This window comes from Clinocottus analis, unplaced genomic scaffold (assembly GCF_023055335.1).
Source record: "Clinocottus analis isolate CAN_PGR_092001 unplaced genomic scaffold, fCliAna1.0.p SCAF_12, whole genome shotgun sequence".
In the NCBI taxonomy this organism is placed as follows: domain Eukaryota; kingdom Metazoa; phylum Chordata; class Actinopteri; order Perciformes; family Cottidae; genus Clinocottus; species Clinocottus analis.
The window spans coordinates 14,999,563-15,017,718 of NW_027175843.1; the positions used below are offsets into that span (position 1 = coordinate 14,999,563).

The window sequence follows — 18,156 nt, forward strand, 5'->3', positions numbered from 1 at the left end:
TTTGAATGGGTGAACACTAAAGACTAAAAAAGACTATTGAAATACAAGTGAATTTACCACCAATCAACCATATAACAGCTTAATAGTCAAAGTCTCCTTCATTTCACAAGTTCAGAATATTTGACTCGTTCAATGTTCTGTTAGTAATGACTGTTGTCATATCCACTGGTGTGTGTGGGGGTGTGTGTGTGTGTTCATACCAGCATGTGTGTGCTAACCTCCTTGCCACCATGTGCGTGTCCATCCTCTGGTGATGCATGGTCAGTCATTGTTCAGCACCGCCGCGGCCTTGGAGCAGAGGCTGGCCAGACGGATTGCAGCAGGACGCCGCGCGGCTCGAAAAGAAACATCCCCTCAGTTCAGCAAAGGTCAGGCAGAGGCATCATTAGGTTGTCAGAGTCTAAAACAGGGTCCAGAGAGGTGGGGGGGGGGGGGGGGGGGGTTGACTGAGGTTTTCTGACTCAAGGACATGCCGGTACCAGAGGTTAATGACGGAGGCAGCCTTGGTACGCCATAGGGGATGCCACTTATCATGCTGATGTACAGTGTGTGCTCGTGTGAGCTGAATGTAGGAGTGTATGTCAAGTTTTTGAAGGCAAATATACACTTGAATATTTGAAATTAGTCAATGGTCAGTGTTCAAAGCTGATTCTGATTCTAATTCAGCATTTTTTTTAATACTCGTTATCTTACTCACGGGACATTCATACTTTGAAATAGAAGATACTATTGTAAAATAATTTTGTATGAAGTCAGATCAATACGGTAACCTGTTGACCGCAACCTGTGTTATGTACACAACTGCTACGACTGATGGGACATATCTTTGGAAAGACAAGATTACTGAGATTTAAATTCTGCTAAACATTTCAAGATACAATCCCGACAGCTGGTACAATCAACGCCTCTGTCAGTCAACAACAACAAACAAACAAAGAATTACAACATTGAGGCAACTCACATATGAAGCCTCATAGTAATCCACCGATCGTCAACATCCCGTCTTGCTGCTTTGGCTAAGGTCCAGACAATCCAATCCAGTAAAATATTAAGTCCCAAACACATTGTTACATCAAAGAAATACCCACGGACGGCTCTTGCATTTGAAATCCCAGTTCTCATGTAAACATTGCCGATATCTTCGGATAGGCGGTGGTAACATGCTGAAGACCTGAATCTGACCTAAACAAAGGGCTGGCCATTTTCAACGGTGTACATTTACATACTTTAACAAACATGTACAGATGAACACTAGAAAAGTTTACACAGACTCATGCGGTGTGTGCGCGATTGCGTGCGTGCGTGCGTGTTAACCTCTTTGCCTCCGTCCTAATTGTCCCCATTTGATCAAAGCAGTCGTGGGTTCAGGCACTTCCTTGCCTCCCCACAGCTCCATTTATCACAGGCAGCAATGGAGACACACAAAGGCACTCTGTGCTTCAAGGTGAATTTCCAAATGGCTCAGCTTGTGTTACCTTGTTAAATCGATGTGCTTGGTGACAACCGATGGCAATGGAAATCTCACCAGGCTGAAGACTTTTACACATCTTTGTGACATGGAAGTGCTATGGAGGTTGTGAAAGGGCTATTAAAAGCCTCTGCAGCTGGTCTCTAATTAATTTCGTAAACGTCATATTTATAGTTTTTGCTAATAAGAGAGAATGCTTTTATGTATTAAGTTGTATAAATCAAACACATACTCGAGCAGCGGCTTTCTTTTTTTTCTTCTTTTTTTTAAAGGAGTTTTCGTGTTTCCTTTTTCCTTCCTATCATAAATTGTTAAAAGTTATACAGCTATCTAGGCTAAGCTGAAAAGGTAGAGATAATGTTGATATGAATCATGTTTTTAAGGTTCCTTTTCAAGGTATTCAATTCTTATTTACTCAGCTTTTACACATGACTGATATTATTTGCCTGGTCAGAGCAGAGAGTATGTAGAGACTTTGAATATTTTTTTCTCTCTTGTAATCGTAGGAAAAGCTTTGGCGTTAACATGACATTGCTGCTCACATTATTTTTACATTTAGGAAGGGGGAAGAAACATCTGTGTGGAATCCTGAATTGCGAGTGTTTTCGATTCCGGTTGAGAAAAGTGAATTTTTCTGATCAAAAGAAAAAGACATAATAAATATCTGAGTCGTGTGTCCTTTGAGCTTCCTTTGTTTTCATGTGAAGTGATGAAGATCATACTTCTCTAAAATAATAATGAAATCTCTTTATTTTAGCGAACCTTGCTGCATCAATTTCCATATTTGAAAAGCAAACCTGATTTGGATGAATCCGTTAAAAGTCTGATACCAGACATTAGCATTACTGATAATGCTGAATTCCTGATTCAATGTTGACAGACACATGGCCACTTCACTTCCTCGTTATACTATATGGTTGCTTTTAACAAATATTATATAATATTCTCGAAACATTATGTCAGCAAACTATGTGTCCTCTCGGGTCTCTTACATTGGGAAACATCATGCGGGTATGTGGTTTTCTTTCTCATGTGATTTTTTTTTCCTCATGTGACATTCAAACCTATGTGCCCATACCATGGTCTGGCTTTGCTCTCATATTTATGTCCTATTCTCATCCTGTCACCACCAGCATGCCACCCAGGCTTCTACAAGGCGTACGCTGGAAACACCAAGTGTTCAAAGTGCCCTCCGCACAGCGTCAGCTACGGAGAAGGGGCCGCTGTCTGCCGCTGTGAGACGAGCTTCTTCAGGGCTGAGAGAGATCCTCCAACAATGGCTTGTACACGTGAGTACACGTATTACTCATTAGACACATAACCACATAGATGTTCGAGGCTTTTAGTCATCTAAATTATAAATACATGTTACAATATCTCTGCACTTGTGTGTGGCTGACAGTCAGGGTAAGTTATTGGTTATGGTCCCTCAGAATTCGCTGTGTCTCATCTGCAGGACTTCTCTGGTGTGAAACTATGCATTAGAGAGTCTCTGGATGAATTACATGGCTTTTGTTCAGCTGCCTCGTCTTCATTGATGATTTACCGACTGTCATTACGACTTCATATTTGCATTAAATTACAGTTTAACCGGACTAATTCTCCTTTAATTAAAAAGCTATTTAGCTGTCACTGAGATAGACGGGGGCCACGCCTGAGAGCTCCACAGGGTGGAACAGTGTATTTGTCTCTTACGGAGAGACAAAGCCACGTCGTTGTGGAGAAGCTGTGAGTTTACAGTTTCCCTGCAAGATACACAGTTTGTCCAAATCCATGCATTTATACGTGCAGGCTTTCCAATGCAATATATATATATATATATATATATATATATATATATATATATATATATATATATATATATATATATATTGTATTAATCAAATATGCTAATTATAAAATCAGCAGGAACCTGGACCAGTAAAGAATAATGTGGAGTTTCGTGATTTGCTGTGTTTTAACCCTCACATGTGGATGCATTAGACCAACAACCAGTCCACAATATTAACAATAAATAGATAAATATAACACCAGCACAATGCCACACGTCTACTTTGAATATGTCTTTTTCAAGTGCTCTTCAACCGTTGATATTGTTAGTTGTTCAACTAAATCTTCCAGGAAAAAAGAAAATCCTGAAACTCCAACATCACGTTTGCTCCCGATACACACCCTGTGTATAAATGCTTATGGGAAGTATTACAACCCAGCAAGCTAAGAGGTGTAGACTACCTCATCTACTCTACTCAGCTCTAACAAGCTGTGAGTTCTGTGTTTACTCATGATGCATTTTAATCAGCAGCCTGTTGGCCGCAGCATAAACTATCTGCCTGATGTCTAAGTAAGAAAAAAGAAAGAAAAAGAAACAGAGATTAAAGACTGAGGGCCTGAGAGGAAGACAAAGACAGGGAGCAAGAAAGAAAGGATGTCACAGGAGGAGAGATAAAGGTGGAGAGAAAGTGTAAAGGCTGGATGGAGTAGACAGTGAAGAGAGAAAGGAAGGAGGGTGCTGATACCATCTCCCCCTAGAGGAGAATAGGAGCTGATTGATGGCAGCAGGGTTGCGCTGCAAGAGGGGAGGTGGGTGGATTCTCCTCGATGGAGAGAATAGAAGAGGTGAGATAATGGCCGATAGACGCAGGAACCGATAAAGAGAGAGAGAATGGACATTCGCTGACAGAAGTGGAGGAGGGGTAGGAGGAGCTTTTCTGTCTACGGAGATTTTTAGCAAAGGTGGTGAGGGAGATGGAGGGATGGAGGGATGGTGAAAGGAGAGGGAAGCATCCCATTGTCTAGGCAGACAGTGAGCTTGGCAGGACGGGACTTTTTAAATCCCTCAGGCTTTTTAACTCCACCCTGTTGACAGCTGGCTGCGTGCTATGGCACAATGCTGACCCTGACACACAAACACACACATGGAGAGCACAACAATACCTCAACAAGGTAAATGTGAGGTGAAATAATAAAAGTTCATACAAAGAGTTATGTGGAACAGCAGCACTGTGTTATATTTAACAATGTTATACTCCAATGTATTTGTATGTAGATTTATACATGTATTAGATGTGAGGTATCTCAGGGGTCCATTTTGGGTCCTTTGCTTTTCTTTAGTATACATAATATTGGCAGCTCTGTTACTTTAAGGGAATGATGTGTTGAAAGTGTTGAAATCCCACGCACTGATCGATAAGGAGACATCACCTGGAAATTGAAGAAACATGTTTGAGGTCAGCAATAGAAAAATACTTTAGCGATTAGAATCTACAGATTTGAAGCATATGCATTAAGCGTGGGCCCTAGAGAGGAAACAGGACAGGATCCCCTGCAGTCTGGAAGATGAGTAAAGCCAGCTGGTGTCAGATAGAAACTTTCAGCTATGGGAAAGTGGTGGATTGAGCATCGGAAGGTCAGAAATACATAAAATAAAAGGTGAAGAAATTCACCCTTAGAGGAATAAAAGCAGAGGGTGAAAGAAAGGATCATCCTGATACAACTTTCTAAGCCTCATTAGAGTGAAGAAAAGGCATCTGTTTGGCTTTTAAATGGTTCTGTAAGATGTCATTGCCACCAGGGCTTATAAGCCATAAAATGATCCACTGTTTAAGCGTCACACACAGCAAATTGTGTATCTTATGTTTTTAATATCAGCTTAAACACTGTAAAAATATCGTATCACTGATTTATCGACTCATTCACTTTTTTTTTTCTCCGGCTGCAGGCCCTCCATCTCCACCGCGCAACCTGATATTTAACCTGAACGACACCTGTCTGATGCTGGAGTGGTCGCCTCCCGGCGACAACGGGGGCCGCCGGGATCTCACTTACAACGTCCAGTGCAAACGTTGTGGCCCCGATCCCGACCAGTGCCACTTCTGCGACGAGGAGCTGCGTTTCCTACCGCGACCTTCAGGCCTGACCAACGCCACGGTCACTGTCATGGACTTCTCAGCGCACGCCAACTACACCTTCGAGATCGAGTCCCTCAATGGTGTTTCAGACCTGAGCTCCTTCCCCCGGCAGGTAGCCTTCATCACCGTCAGCACCGATCAGGGTGGTGAGTAATATATTTACATTTTACTTGATGCTGAGAGTCGTATCATGGGACCCTTTAAATGCAACACTGGGATCTTTAAAAAGTAGATTCTGGTTTATGGTGCTTTAGTTTGGGCTGAGAAATTCATAAATGTCATGACTAATGAACCCTGAAGGAAAATTGTTTCCTGCTGGATTCATAGTACAATGATTGATCTCACTTCCTTATAATGCAATGTCTATATGAGTCAATACAAACCCCTGAATGGTTTCACATGATCAATGTGAATGTGAACTATTGTCTAAAATGTATGGCCAGACCACCATATTCCACTGCGCACTGTATTTTTTGGATGATAAAGAGTCCTAAATATTTGATACTGTAAAATGTGCTAAATGTGATATTCACAGCATTAATATAGCGACAAACAACTATTTGCTGGGTAAACATCTTGTAGAGTAATGTCTTTCTGAGCATAAAGGAAGTCGCTTTCAGCTCTGTCAGCAGTGTTGCCGTTGTTTGTACTGCTAGCACCGTTCGCTGCGAGCCGCTGTCTCAGCCATCGGTATGTCGTGAACTGCTTGAAGGCCATAGATATGCAATGATTTTTTTATTTTTTATAAAGAACCTTTAAAATATAGATATAGGATTGTGGAACTGTGTTTTTTCAAGTCTGGATTTTGTAAAAACTGCTAATAACACAATCTTTACTGTATGTAGCCGTTGAGGCAGAGGGTAAAGAAAGTCATGGTTGATATTACAGTTGGCGCTCCTCTGATATTTCTAGTTTTGCATCCTTAACTGCCGCTGTAAATGATGAGAAAGGGCCAAGGAGAGGTTGTCTCTACCTGCCTACTTGCTCAAAATAAGGTGTTTATGCTGAAAGCCTCATATTTCTTCTGGGACCGTGGTCTGTATGGGAACACTTATGCTTTTAATTTTGTGATTTGCAAACATTGTGTTTGCTGTTTTCTCCCTCTTCCCTTGACTATTCTCTGTTTTTTTCTTCTATTGGTTGTTTGTCCTGTTTCTAAACACATTTGTTTAGTTTTTTCTTTCCTTCTTGTTTCTTTCCTCCCTTCGTTTTCTCCTTCCCTCCATCCTATAGTTGCTGTGGGAGTCTGGGAGTAATACATTTTCTCATACAGCCAAAATACATTAAATGCATTATTCTGTGTCACAGGGGACAGCTCTGGCCTTAACAGGTAACTCAATGTTACATGCAGCCTTTTTATGTCATTAGGATACCCAGTTTAGCACATGGTCTTGGCAGGTCCCCAAGCTGTACACAAGACCCATTTCAGCGCTAATATACCCAGCTGCAGCTGTTTAAAATGCTCGAGGGAAGAGGCAGATAGCTGGCCATGAGCCACTGATAAGCAGACTGAAGATGTATTTCACCACCATCACCTTTACAGAAATGAGCGTTTAGGCCGAGAGTCAATGGTCGGTGTCAAAGTAAAATGATTGTACATGACGTTTTGATGGTTTCGTGCTAAAATATGTGATCATCTCTGTGTATTCTGCGCATGATACAACTTGCACAAGTGTGTCAAGTAGAATTCTGGGAACTCTAATCAAACTCAAGCTATATTTCACACACTGTACAGTCCAACTTGTTTTCACACCTCAACGTGGAGCTAATTTCAAAGGATTTGTGACTGAGGTGGATATTACCAAATATATAAGACCTGCTGTCTCTTGGAGGAAGATGATTCATGCCCACAAGCAGCCCACACAGTGGCAATTACTACTGTCAGTCCTCAAATTATAATGTTGTGACTTTTTTTCCATAGTGTTTAACATATAATTATTCATGGATTACAGCAGTGCATTTTACAAACTGTAAACAGAAGCTACTGTTTTAGTGAAATGTAATGTATCTTCGGAGCTTCTTGAACATGACCCATAACTGGACAAATTCATGTGATGTATTCACACACACACACACACACACACACACACACACACACACACACACACACACACACACACACCTGTAGATGAAACTAGCTACGGTGCAGTGATGTATACTCTTCCTGTCATTACAAGAGGAATACAGACCACCGTTCCAAACCTGAATTGCTTACACTGTGAAAAAGATTGTCCTGCAGTCAACTATTGAAGTGGTGATGACACACAGCACGGTGAAACCCAGCGTTGCATTTGTCCAACCTGAACATCATTTTCTTCTAGAGTATGTAACAGTCATACAAACACTGATGAACAGCAACCTCAACATGATACTAGAAGAGGGATCTGCTCCGTTAGCCAGGCACATTGTTTTGAGAAAGATTGACATTGGCGGAAAGATAACACCTGCAGTGGCTTATGAGCATTTTTGAAGTGTGCTTAAGGTCAACCTTACTCAACTCAGATTGAGTTATTGAGAACCAGGCAAAATATATTAGGAAAAGGAAAACTTGGATGTTGCTGTGACGTGTGTTTTTTTTCTGCAACTGCCGTGATATGCATACAAACAAATAGCTTTGCACGCACGCTTCCTGAGATTCATCAACCTAAACCTCCATGTGATTGTTTGGGAAAGGTGTACAGCAAATTTGAACGCTATTAGCATAGTGTTGCCATAAGCAGAAAGGTGACAGCCATGCAAATGTCTCAGTGTTGTGAGGAATCAAGAGTCTCCTGTAATAATGCACAGTGGCCCAAGATAAATTAGACGTTGTCATTAAAATGCAGACGGTCCTTTTGGTAAATGCTTTGTGTCAGTGGGGTTAGTATATGATTTGTTGTGCCTATGATGGGCTGCTTTGTACTGTCCATATTCATGAGTGGCATATAGAAGTTAAGGCCTGTGATAATTTCATGTCAGGCGTAACCTTTTCAATATTTTGTGATTTATACAGTGAAGCACATCTAATGTATTCACAAACAGCATTCTTTATAACACACACATGCACTGAGACTCTGTGGGGAGAATTATAAAGCATAAGGATTAACAGCAGGGGAGTGTCTTGGCCTGTAGTAAATCTCCTCATATTTGGAGAAAGAGAAAAGGAGTCTGGGGAAATCATGTGCGCATTTGCAGTTCTCGAAGTCGGCACCAGGAACGTGGCACTGCCGCGATCAGACAGACTTATAAGTTTACACCTCTGGGAGGTTTACATCTGCCATGATCCATCTGCCAACTTTTTCTTTCCAGCCAGTAGAAGCTCTTGATGGTCATCATCTGCAGCCGTAAACGTAAACTCCTGTAAACTGCACCTTGGAACTTTAAAAAAAAACAACTTCCGATCCTCTCCAGTGATGACGTTTTACTTGCACATAGCTCTAAAATAGACTCGGTATCTTTCTACCTCAGACAATAAGTGTAATTGCCACACGCTGCTTTGCTTAAGGGAACCCAGGATGCCTTCCCAAAGTAGGTGACTGGGTCAGGGAGGCAAGGCTAAGAGGACAGAGGAACGTGAAATGAGGGAGAAAGCCTGAGAGGTCAATAAAGAGGATGTTATGAGATCAGAAGAAGAGCTGGACAGAGACAGATGGAATGAAATAAAAGTGTAAAAGGGAGAAAGAAAAAGATGCAGCGAAAGTGAGGAGATGATCGAAAGATCAAAGAAGGGTTGGACAAGAAATGTGGATAAAGAGAGTGCGGGGTAAGAGATGCAGAAACACAGAGACTTCTCTGCACTTGTGTTTGTGCACTGTGAGAACTCAAACTTGGAAAATTGTTCGCCTCAATGAATTTCTTGATCAAGCTAAAACACAGAATCATAAATACAGCAGGTAGACTCTAGCTGTGGTTTGGCATAGATATGAAAGGTTATTTCTAAGCTCACAAACACACTACAATTCTTGGTTTCAAGTGATGATACTCTAATGAAAGCACAGCTATAAATATTTAATTCCATTTCTATAATATATCCCCCAAATACTACCCACTGGCACTTGGATACATTTTTTAGTTTATTGTCATAAACAGCATGCACTTATGCTAAAAATCTCAAGAAACCTTATTTTTCTCTGACTTGAGGAAAGTTTCACGACTCAAGATTGTACTCAAATTGTGTTTTCTGTGATGAATAACCAATGATACCAACCATTGTAAAGATAAGTATCCACTCTCACATACTCAAGGCTTTATTAGGCACTTTTGGGACAGCTTTCTAATTCGTGATTCAGCATTGATCATGTGACTACCAGCCGTACAACCATTCAAGCTGTATTGATTAGGCATGAAGCCCAACTACCAACTCTTGTCAATAAATCTTCAGAGGTATCCATTGATCTCACTGCCTCACAAAGCAACTCGTGAGGCAGTGAGATCAATGAAGACTTCGGTTGAATTGAGAAGTTAACTCATTTTCCATCATCTTACAACTTTACAAACAGATAGATTTGGCTGCTTCTCACGTGGAGCTGGTTTAGGGATGAGGGTCGAGTTGACAAAAGATGTTTGCACTTGAGTGAGAATTTTAAAAAAAAAATGTTTTAGACTCAAATTAAAAGAAATCTGACAAACCTTTCATGGTTTGGTTAAATAGAAGAAAAGTTGGGTCTCATTCATGTCTAATATGTGTTCATGTGCAAATGCTGTCTCATATATCTCAAATAATGTCTGTGTGTATATACAACATATGAACAGGGATGATCTCAGAAGTAATTGCTGTATTTCATAATCCTGGAAATGAGTGGTGAGAGGGGGTGGACAGGTGGATGTTCGCAGAAAGGCAGAGGAGGAAGAGGAGGAGAAGGAAAAGGTGGAAATAGACACAGGCCTAGAGACAGGAGAGTTGCTTTAATCACAGGAAGCAGCTGGATAATTGTGTCTGTCACTGAAAGCAATCAGGGACAGATCTCAGTTCAGAATATTCTCTCATGTTCTCGCAACAACCTGAGAGACTCTAATCAGACGGTCTTTTGTAGATGAAACGCTGGTGGGTAAAACCAACAATCTGGGATCTGCATGATGATATGGAATAACGTGGGAGGAGCTGGCGGGGAAAGTGCTGCTCATTGACTTGGCACTGACTGCAATTGTCCAGATCATTTTCATTTGTTTCACTCACCTGAAGGCTGATGTAGAAATTGTGAAAAGATGTTATGCCACTATCCACTAAATCGGAGTCGACATGAAAGCGTGCATGTCTGCATGTAAGGGCTAACCCGCGCGCACGGCTCCCGGGTTAACGGTGATGTCACGTTAGTGTTATTATCATAGCAAAACAGAACAGAGCATGCAATCAGACCTGTGCATAACTGGTGTCATGCCAGGGTCTCATATAGCACTGATTTCCTTGGTTTCATCCATCAGTATCTTTATCATCCTCAGCCGTCGTCTGCTTCCTCCAGTAAATGGTGCAGACCACATGGATATGCCAATACCGCGCATAATCTGAGACTTCATCAAAATCTAAATTGATTTGAGAATGTGCTTACCTGGCATGGAAGCTACACCATGCACACAGAGAGTTTGGAGTTAATGGTGTGCAGAATGGGGCGTAGCGATGAAAGATTAAAAGAAATCGTGCTCCTACGGCAAACCTGAACATGTCGGTGCTGAAAGCTCTGGGATACTTTCCAATCCCGAAAGCTTATCCACACAGTGTTGTGGTGGCATGGCAACATTTTTTGTTGTTGTCGACCCCTGTATATAGTTTAATAATCAGATTTATTGAGAAATGTATCATTTAAATCAATTCTAGGGAATGGTTTAACATGTAGATCAAATGCATTGAGTGAATAGAGACGCCCTACACCCAATGCAGTAAAATCAAAATGTGGCACTGACCTGAGACTGAGAGGATTGTTCGAAAGTGTTGGAGCTTAAACAGTAAAAGTATAATCTACTTTTCTTCTGTGGATCTTTGTTGGTTACCACACCGGACGATCCAAAATATAAAAAGGAAACAGGTTTGAAATATAATCAAACCTGCATTTGAAGGAGTTCTCAAAGGAATAGGAAGCCAATGCCCGACTGGAGACCCTCTGGAGAATAGGCTTTCATGAGCGTTCTCCTTGTCCCCTTTATTCTTTATTTTTGTTATGAATATTTAATCTTTTAATCAACAACATCGGGGGTAAGTGATGGTCTTGAGCTTTATAGAATATTGACATTAACATTCCTCTCTGCAGTTGTGTCTTTTTTTATTTTACATGCCAAATTCTTTATTTCTGACTGTTTGAACTAGCAGGTGTAAATTTTGTGGCAATGTAAATGTTGTTCTTTAAGCATTTTGTTCAGTTACTCCATAAAACACAAAGAATAGCAATCATTGTTTCCAGCATGTGTATGAAATGTTTTAGCATCTGACAACCCCGACACTACAAAACTTTCATTACCACCACCGGCACTACAAATGTGTCCACACTATCGCGTCGTTTTTCTGGACCCACAATATCTCAGAAAAAAATAATAACTTTTCAGTTATATGACTCATAGTCCTCTTTTGCAGGCGTATTGCTGTTTTACTTTAAAGTCTGTAAAAAAGTAAATGAGCTCCTTGTCGCTTTGACACATTGGCACACAGTTTTCAAGATGGGTTGACATCTATAAAGGCAACAGTCCATCAAACACAATTGGAAACCTCCTTCGGTCTGACAGAATCAGACTGAAGGAGGATTTCTAAGTGTTCTCAGTTTAAAAGACAGGTCATAGATTGAAGACTGGTATGTCGGCACATTTAATAGGTTTTAGGCAAAGTCAATGTAACTCACACAGGGTTCACACACTCAAATATATTCAGGACCAATATATAATCCATAGGAAGGGCTGAAAGAGAGAATGTCAGACAGAATAAACAACTGGAGCCATACTTTAAGTTTAAAATGCATATTGAAGACTTCCTACATGAAAACAAGAATGAAAGTCTCTAAATTATCCCTTTCGTGTTAACCAGTGAACACTGTACTTAATGCATTCAGTGTGACAGAATTATTTTTAAAGTGCTTTGCAGTTTGAACACATAACATTGACACTGGCTAATTAACACTTTTCTCTTATATGACACTGAAGTATAACAGTTATATCGGGTGTCAATTCAATCTTAGTGCCAAAAGGCTCTCGAATTTGACAAAAAAGTCAAGTGGTAAGACATTTACGAGTTCTACCACACTGGTGTACTCCAGTGATGGCAATGAAGGAATGGCAAAAGGTGACCTTTGTCCAATTCCTCTGGTTAAGGCGATCGGATTCAATGACCTAGCCAAGACACTTCCGAAAGGGGTTGACTTTCGGTGCTCAGGTCTTTGAAACACTTCTTTCTTTTTTCAAATAAGTGTCGTCTGACAAAGTTCATCTGTCCAGTGTAGGACACCCTCTATTCTTACACCCTCCAAGGTACGATTTATTCACCTGAGACACGAGAATCTTGTTTTTAGAATGAATTAAAGTGGCTCTTGGTTGTCAAACACCCATAAGTGTCAAATAGTGATAGCATTATGTGCACAAAATTGTGTCAGTCAGATTCTATAGAGGAAAACCTCTGGCCCACCTTGATGTGCGATGGCCCTCTGCCATGCCCCGAGCCAGCACCAACGTAATTATGCAGCACCGGCTATGAATGAATGGTGTGTGATAAACTCCTGCCCTTCTCAGCCACGGTGCCCCTCCCAGGCAGCAGTCTCCCGGCATCGCGCCACGCTCTAACTAACTATGACAAATTAGCCCCACACTTAATTACTAGCCTGGGAAAATCACAATGATGTTTATTAGGCGCGGCATCATAAAGCGGTATGTCCGTGCCCCAAGACCAAAGCTCTGTGCCGGAGAAACACTAATAATAACAACAGCCATACAAATTGGCTGAGTGGAATGACCGGGGTTCCCGAGGCGCCAGCCGGGGTGGGGTGAAGGGGAAGGTGACTTTCTGCGGATGAATCAATACTGTGCTCTACTGTGCTGTGCTGAGCTCCGGCTGCTACCACTGTAGATCTGCCTGAGATGGCTGAAATCCACTACGTGTGTGTGTGTGTGTGTGTGTGTGTGTGTGTGTGTGTGTGTGTGTGTGTGTGTGTGTGTGTGTGTGTGTGTGTGTCAGTGGGGTAGATTTAGCTGCGATCTCTCTCCATTATGGGTTAATAGGAAAAAAGAGCACTGATGAAAAATGCTGAATATATCACATTACACACTTTTTTTTTTCTTCTCCTTTGACATATATGGGCACGTGTATCTTGGGGGTCTTCTGTCTGATAAAGAGTAAGTGTGTGCGTGTGTGTGTTTGTGTGTGTGTGTGTGTGAGAGTGTGAGAGACCACAGCTGGGCTGGTGGCACTGGCCTTGTGGAGAGAGCGGTCGTAAATACAGCCTCCATGCTTGCTGGCTTATTAACGGTTGATTTATCTGCCTCTCTATGAGGAATTCTCGCCCTTGGCACCCAAGCCCAGAGTTCGGCTCGGGGGGTCACAATTACCCAGTGGTGTGTGTGTGTGTGTGTGTGTGTGTGTGTGTGTGTGTGTGTGTGTGTGTGTGTGTGTGTGTGTGTGTGAAGATATGTCAAGGGGATATTTTGCGTCACAGTGTCGTGGATATTGCGGGCGTGTGCACATGGCTTATGATGCTGTATACATCAGTGTAACTATTTAGTACCAGGGTCATCTTCATCATCACTCTCTCTTACACACACACACATACACACACGCTTTTGATGCCAACTATAGGAAGAGATACGGGGTGGGGAGGGAGGGGGGGGCAATAGGACGGGAGGAATTTATTCGACAGCTTTCTGCCGCTACAGTGATTTATCAAAGTGTTTATCCTGCTGATGTGCCTTTATCTTTTTGTTTTATCTTCTCTCTCTGCCTCTCCCTCGTCTATCTTCCTCTCCCACACTTTTACATAAAGGCCATGTGCATGTTTGAATTGCCCGGGTTCATCATAATAAGCACTAAGTCACTACTTGTCATTATACTTTGTTGTGTTAAGACAGCTGTATGGCATTGATTTACTGAGTTTAGTTTGAGGATTAAAGGCCTCGTTTTATTCACATTGTTCAGCTTTCTTCCCTCGTGATTTTCAAGGATGTGTTTTTATAAATTGTCATATTTCAAGTTAGTTTTTTTCATCTCCCCCATCTGATGTTTTTGTCTTGCAAATTCAATCATTCTGGGAGCTCGCACTTTGTTTGCATCTTTTTTTGACAATGTAGTCTGATTAGGATTAGTGCAGTAAAGTGTGAAGAATTAATTCCTGAAGCCTAATGACAGGAATTACAATTACATTATATTCACTTTGTATTTAAATATAATTTGTTTAATATTTCCATTACACAATAATTTTACTATTATAGCGTAGTACAATTTTTGTTTCGACTGCAGGTTTTCAATTGAAAACCATAAAGCAGTTTATTAAATGTTTTATTGTTAATCTGGTGTATCTTTTCCTCCAGGTATAATCTATGTTGCACTTAATATACATCACCATTTCTGTAATGATTGAATATTAAAAAAAACATTGTAGGATGGAAAACGAACGGTCAGAAATGTTCTCAAAAGTTGTGAAATAAAATTCTGTTATTCCCTCTTTCACACGACATAATACCTGATCGGTTGTCATCAAAAATCCAATCCACTCATTAATTAGTATTTGAACACTATGTTTGGTTTTCACGAGGCAGTTCAGTTGAAAGTTCAGCCAATAAACAGCTCATGTGAATTTACATAACATTTCATTTCAGTTTGAGCACATGTCGTTTTCCGGCGTGTTGTGTTGCACCTTCTTGTTGTCCTCGAGCTCCCTAGTGGGTCTGCAATGCCGTGCTTACGGTGATCAGTGAGGTGCAAGATGAAAGACTCGCTATACTCCATGAAAGTGTTACCTGGGGGGGGGGAAATGAGTGTATCAACACTTTGCAGCATGAAAGACTTTTGCAGTTTGTCACTACAGCAAAAAAAAAAAAAAAAAGGTGTAATTTTCACAGTGAAGAGTTTTACCCCAGATATCTATTTTTACTGTTTTTATGTGAAGGTGTTTGGAAAATGTGATTAAAATGTCTTCTCGAACCTGAAATAATGTGATCCCAATTCATGGAGATCAGTTTGGGCACAATTTGAGAGACCTCAGATTGTTGCTCCTCAGAGGAAACCTCAGTAACTATCACATGTTCCTGCACATGTCCACCAGCGGCCGCATACCTCAGACTCAGTCCGGTGCTGGGTCACCCACAGTTGCAAGTTTAATTGGAATATTTACAATATCGCTCTCCTTTTCTCAGCCGCTCAAAACAGTGTGTCCCTCTGTTTGTCTTGTTAGTTATCTAGTGACGATACCTCGGGAAATGATGGAGATGGAAATTTCATCAGCTCTTGTTTGCATCACTAATGAACCTGTCTGGTCCCACTGGACGGTGAGCAGCTCAAACACACAAAGATTCAACGTTGCAGCCGTATCGTCATCACTCTTAGTTCCCTTGATCAACGCTCATATGTTAGCATTAGTGCGTGTAAAATGTGGGAAATATGTTTTTTCAAGTGCAATTAGTCGTTCATGTGATTCCCTGCATGGTGAAATTAGCACTACTGATTGCTCTTGACATAACTCGCTGGAACAGGAAGGATAAAATTATAAATAACACAACTTAAACTTGCAGTAACTGATGTATTTTGCCACTTGAGGGCTCGCTCAACGGCTGCTGAACTTTTGATAACAATGAGAAATATGTTAAGTCAGAATTTGCCCTATGGTTTCGGTGTAATTGTAACAGAACGAGCTGCATGACTCACCTGCTATGCAAGTAGCAGGTGACCAATCCCATCGCATTCTCCTCACTGCCATCATGCCACAAAAACGGATGACTGGAAACCATCTCAGAGAGCAGTGTTATAAGATTAAAGTGAGATGGACATGACTTATGGATAGTTAAACCTCTTATTTTCATGTTTGTAGAATGTATTGCAGCTTGTTGTAGATACTGTATTTGTGTTTGTGCACACTCTCCAGTGCATTCAATCATTTGGCTTGATTTGTTTTTGCAAGCACTTTTAGCACGACAATAGCCGGTGACGTACTTTGACTCAAGTTCAACTTATTATCTTTTTTTTTTGGGGAGATTTCCAACATATCACAAAATCTTAGTCAACGGATGAGTTTTGCAGAGTTCAAATGGAGACGGCTTTGTTGCCATGCTATCTCAGTGGCTGCTATGATTTCATAAACCTGCAATCACAAGAAACAGATATATTTCAAAACTAAAGAAGTGACCTTAAGACACACAAAAAAGCTGCAGTTGATTGAATGCTATGGGCTCTTTATCGCAAGCAACACGTTAGCATCACAAGTACTATGATCCGTTAAAAAGAATATTGCTTACACACACAATAAGTCCTTGAAGTCGTATTTCTTTCTTTTAATTGTGTATCTATGACGTTGTATCCGTGACATTTGGAGCAGATGTTTACTTGATGATTCCTTTTACAAACTTGTCCTTCTGTCCCAGTGGTGAGATAACACAAGATTTATTCGGCCTTCACTGCAACACACTTGTCCAAAGCTGAATTAGCCAGACAGATAACTTCCTCCACGTTGGCTTCTCTTGTGTGACGGCCTCAGACATCAACACAGTAAAGACAGCTCGCTAACGGCCAACATTGTTGAATCAAATGTTCAGCAAAGTCCCCCCACTCTTGTACTAACTACAAAAGTGCTGTGAGGATTCACTCCACAGCCCCGCTGCCTTCCAGCTCAAGACACCCTGCCTCCAACATGTGTATGTGCTCATGTACATACGTATCATTTTCATGACATGTAAGAGTTGCTCATTAATGTACTTGGTATTATCAGCATGCATTGATGTTCATGTAATAGACAACCCAGTTGTGTTGCTTATTATACAGTATATGAGAAACTATTAAATCTAGAGAAAATTCAAAGCTTGTGGAAAGCCATATCTCCCACTAATCATATTTCAAAAACATGTCAAGGACATGGCACGGTAATGACGTGACAATTCTTCCCCCAACTTATCATCACGGAGGATGGCAGATGGATGTAACATATTATCCAGTTCATCTTTGACTACAATGGTTGGTGATTTAAATGTACTATTTATAAATAAACAACTTTGCTTTGGATGTTAGAATTGTGATGTACTGTCTTCAGCTTCTTTTCTGTGGACTTTTTGTCCTGGAGCGGTAAGTGGATTTGTTCTGTACAATAACTACTGTACCAAACAGTGTGCAACATACATTTAGTTTTATATATAGCCACACTAGCATGGAACATGGCAGTTAAACTGGGACCAAATGTGACTCACTGTCACTTACCAGCTGCCAACAAACCAAAGGAGCTCTCGTGCTTTGAGTACGAATCTGCGCTGCTTTGAAGGTGTTGACCCTCAGCGAACCTCTGCCCTCGGACTCGACCTCTTTTCCTCTTCTTCTCTGGTCTATCCACTGTACCACTACAGTGTCTCTCTCCCCAGTCCTTAATCATGACAGCAGCCTTTGAAGTCGGACACAAACAGATGAAAGAGAATAGGAAAAAAGGACGACAGTCTTTCCAAAAAGGCGAAGATGTAGTGGAGGTGAGGAAAGACAAGACGGCACTTTATCATCTCCGTGCTGTTGGATACAAGTTCATTTGTGATACAAATCTTGCTAACATGTTTTAATTTACACGTTGGTGTATTTTAAAATACAATTTGGGTCTTGGTGGGAAATGTGACATTATTTTTTAATCAGATGCAGTTTCAGTCTTAATT

At 41.0% G+C, this 18,156-nt stretch overlaps 1 protein-coding gene across 1 annotated transcript in view; it reads left to right on the top strand.

The window, feature by feature from the left end:
* epha6 (eph receptor A6) overlaps positions 1–18,156 on the top strand; it is a 131,712-nt gene that overhangs the window by 67,842 nt on the left and 45,714 nt on the right. Inside the window, exons 4-5 of the mRNA XM_068571845.1 lie at positions 2,602–2,757; positions 5,187–5,522. Of these exons, the coding sequence (XP_068427946.1) occupies positions 2,602–2,757; positions 5,187–5,522 (492 nt within the window). The remainder of the gene's footprint in view (positions 1–2,601; positions 2,758–5,186; positions 5,523–18,156) is intronic.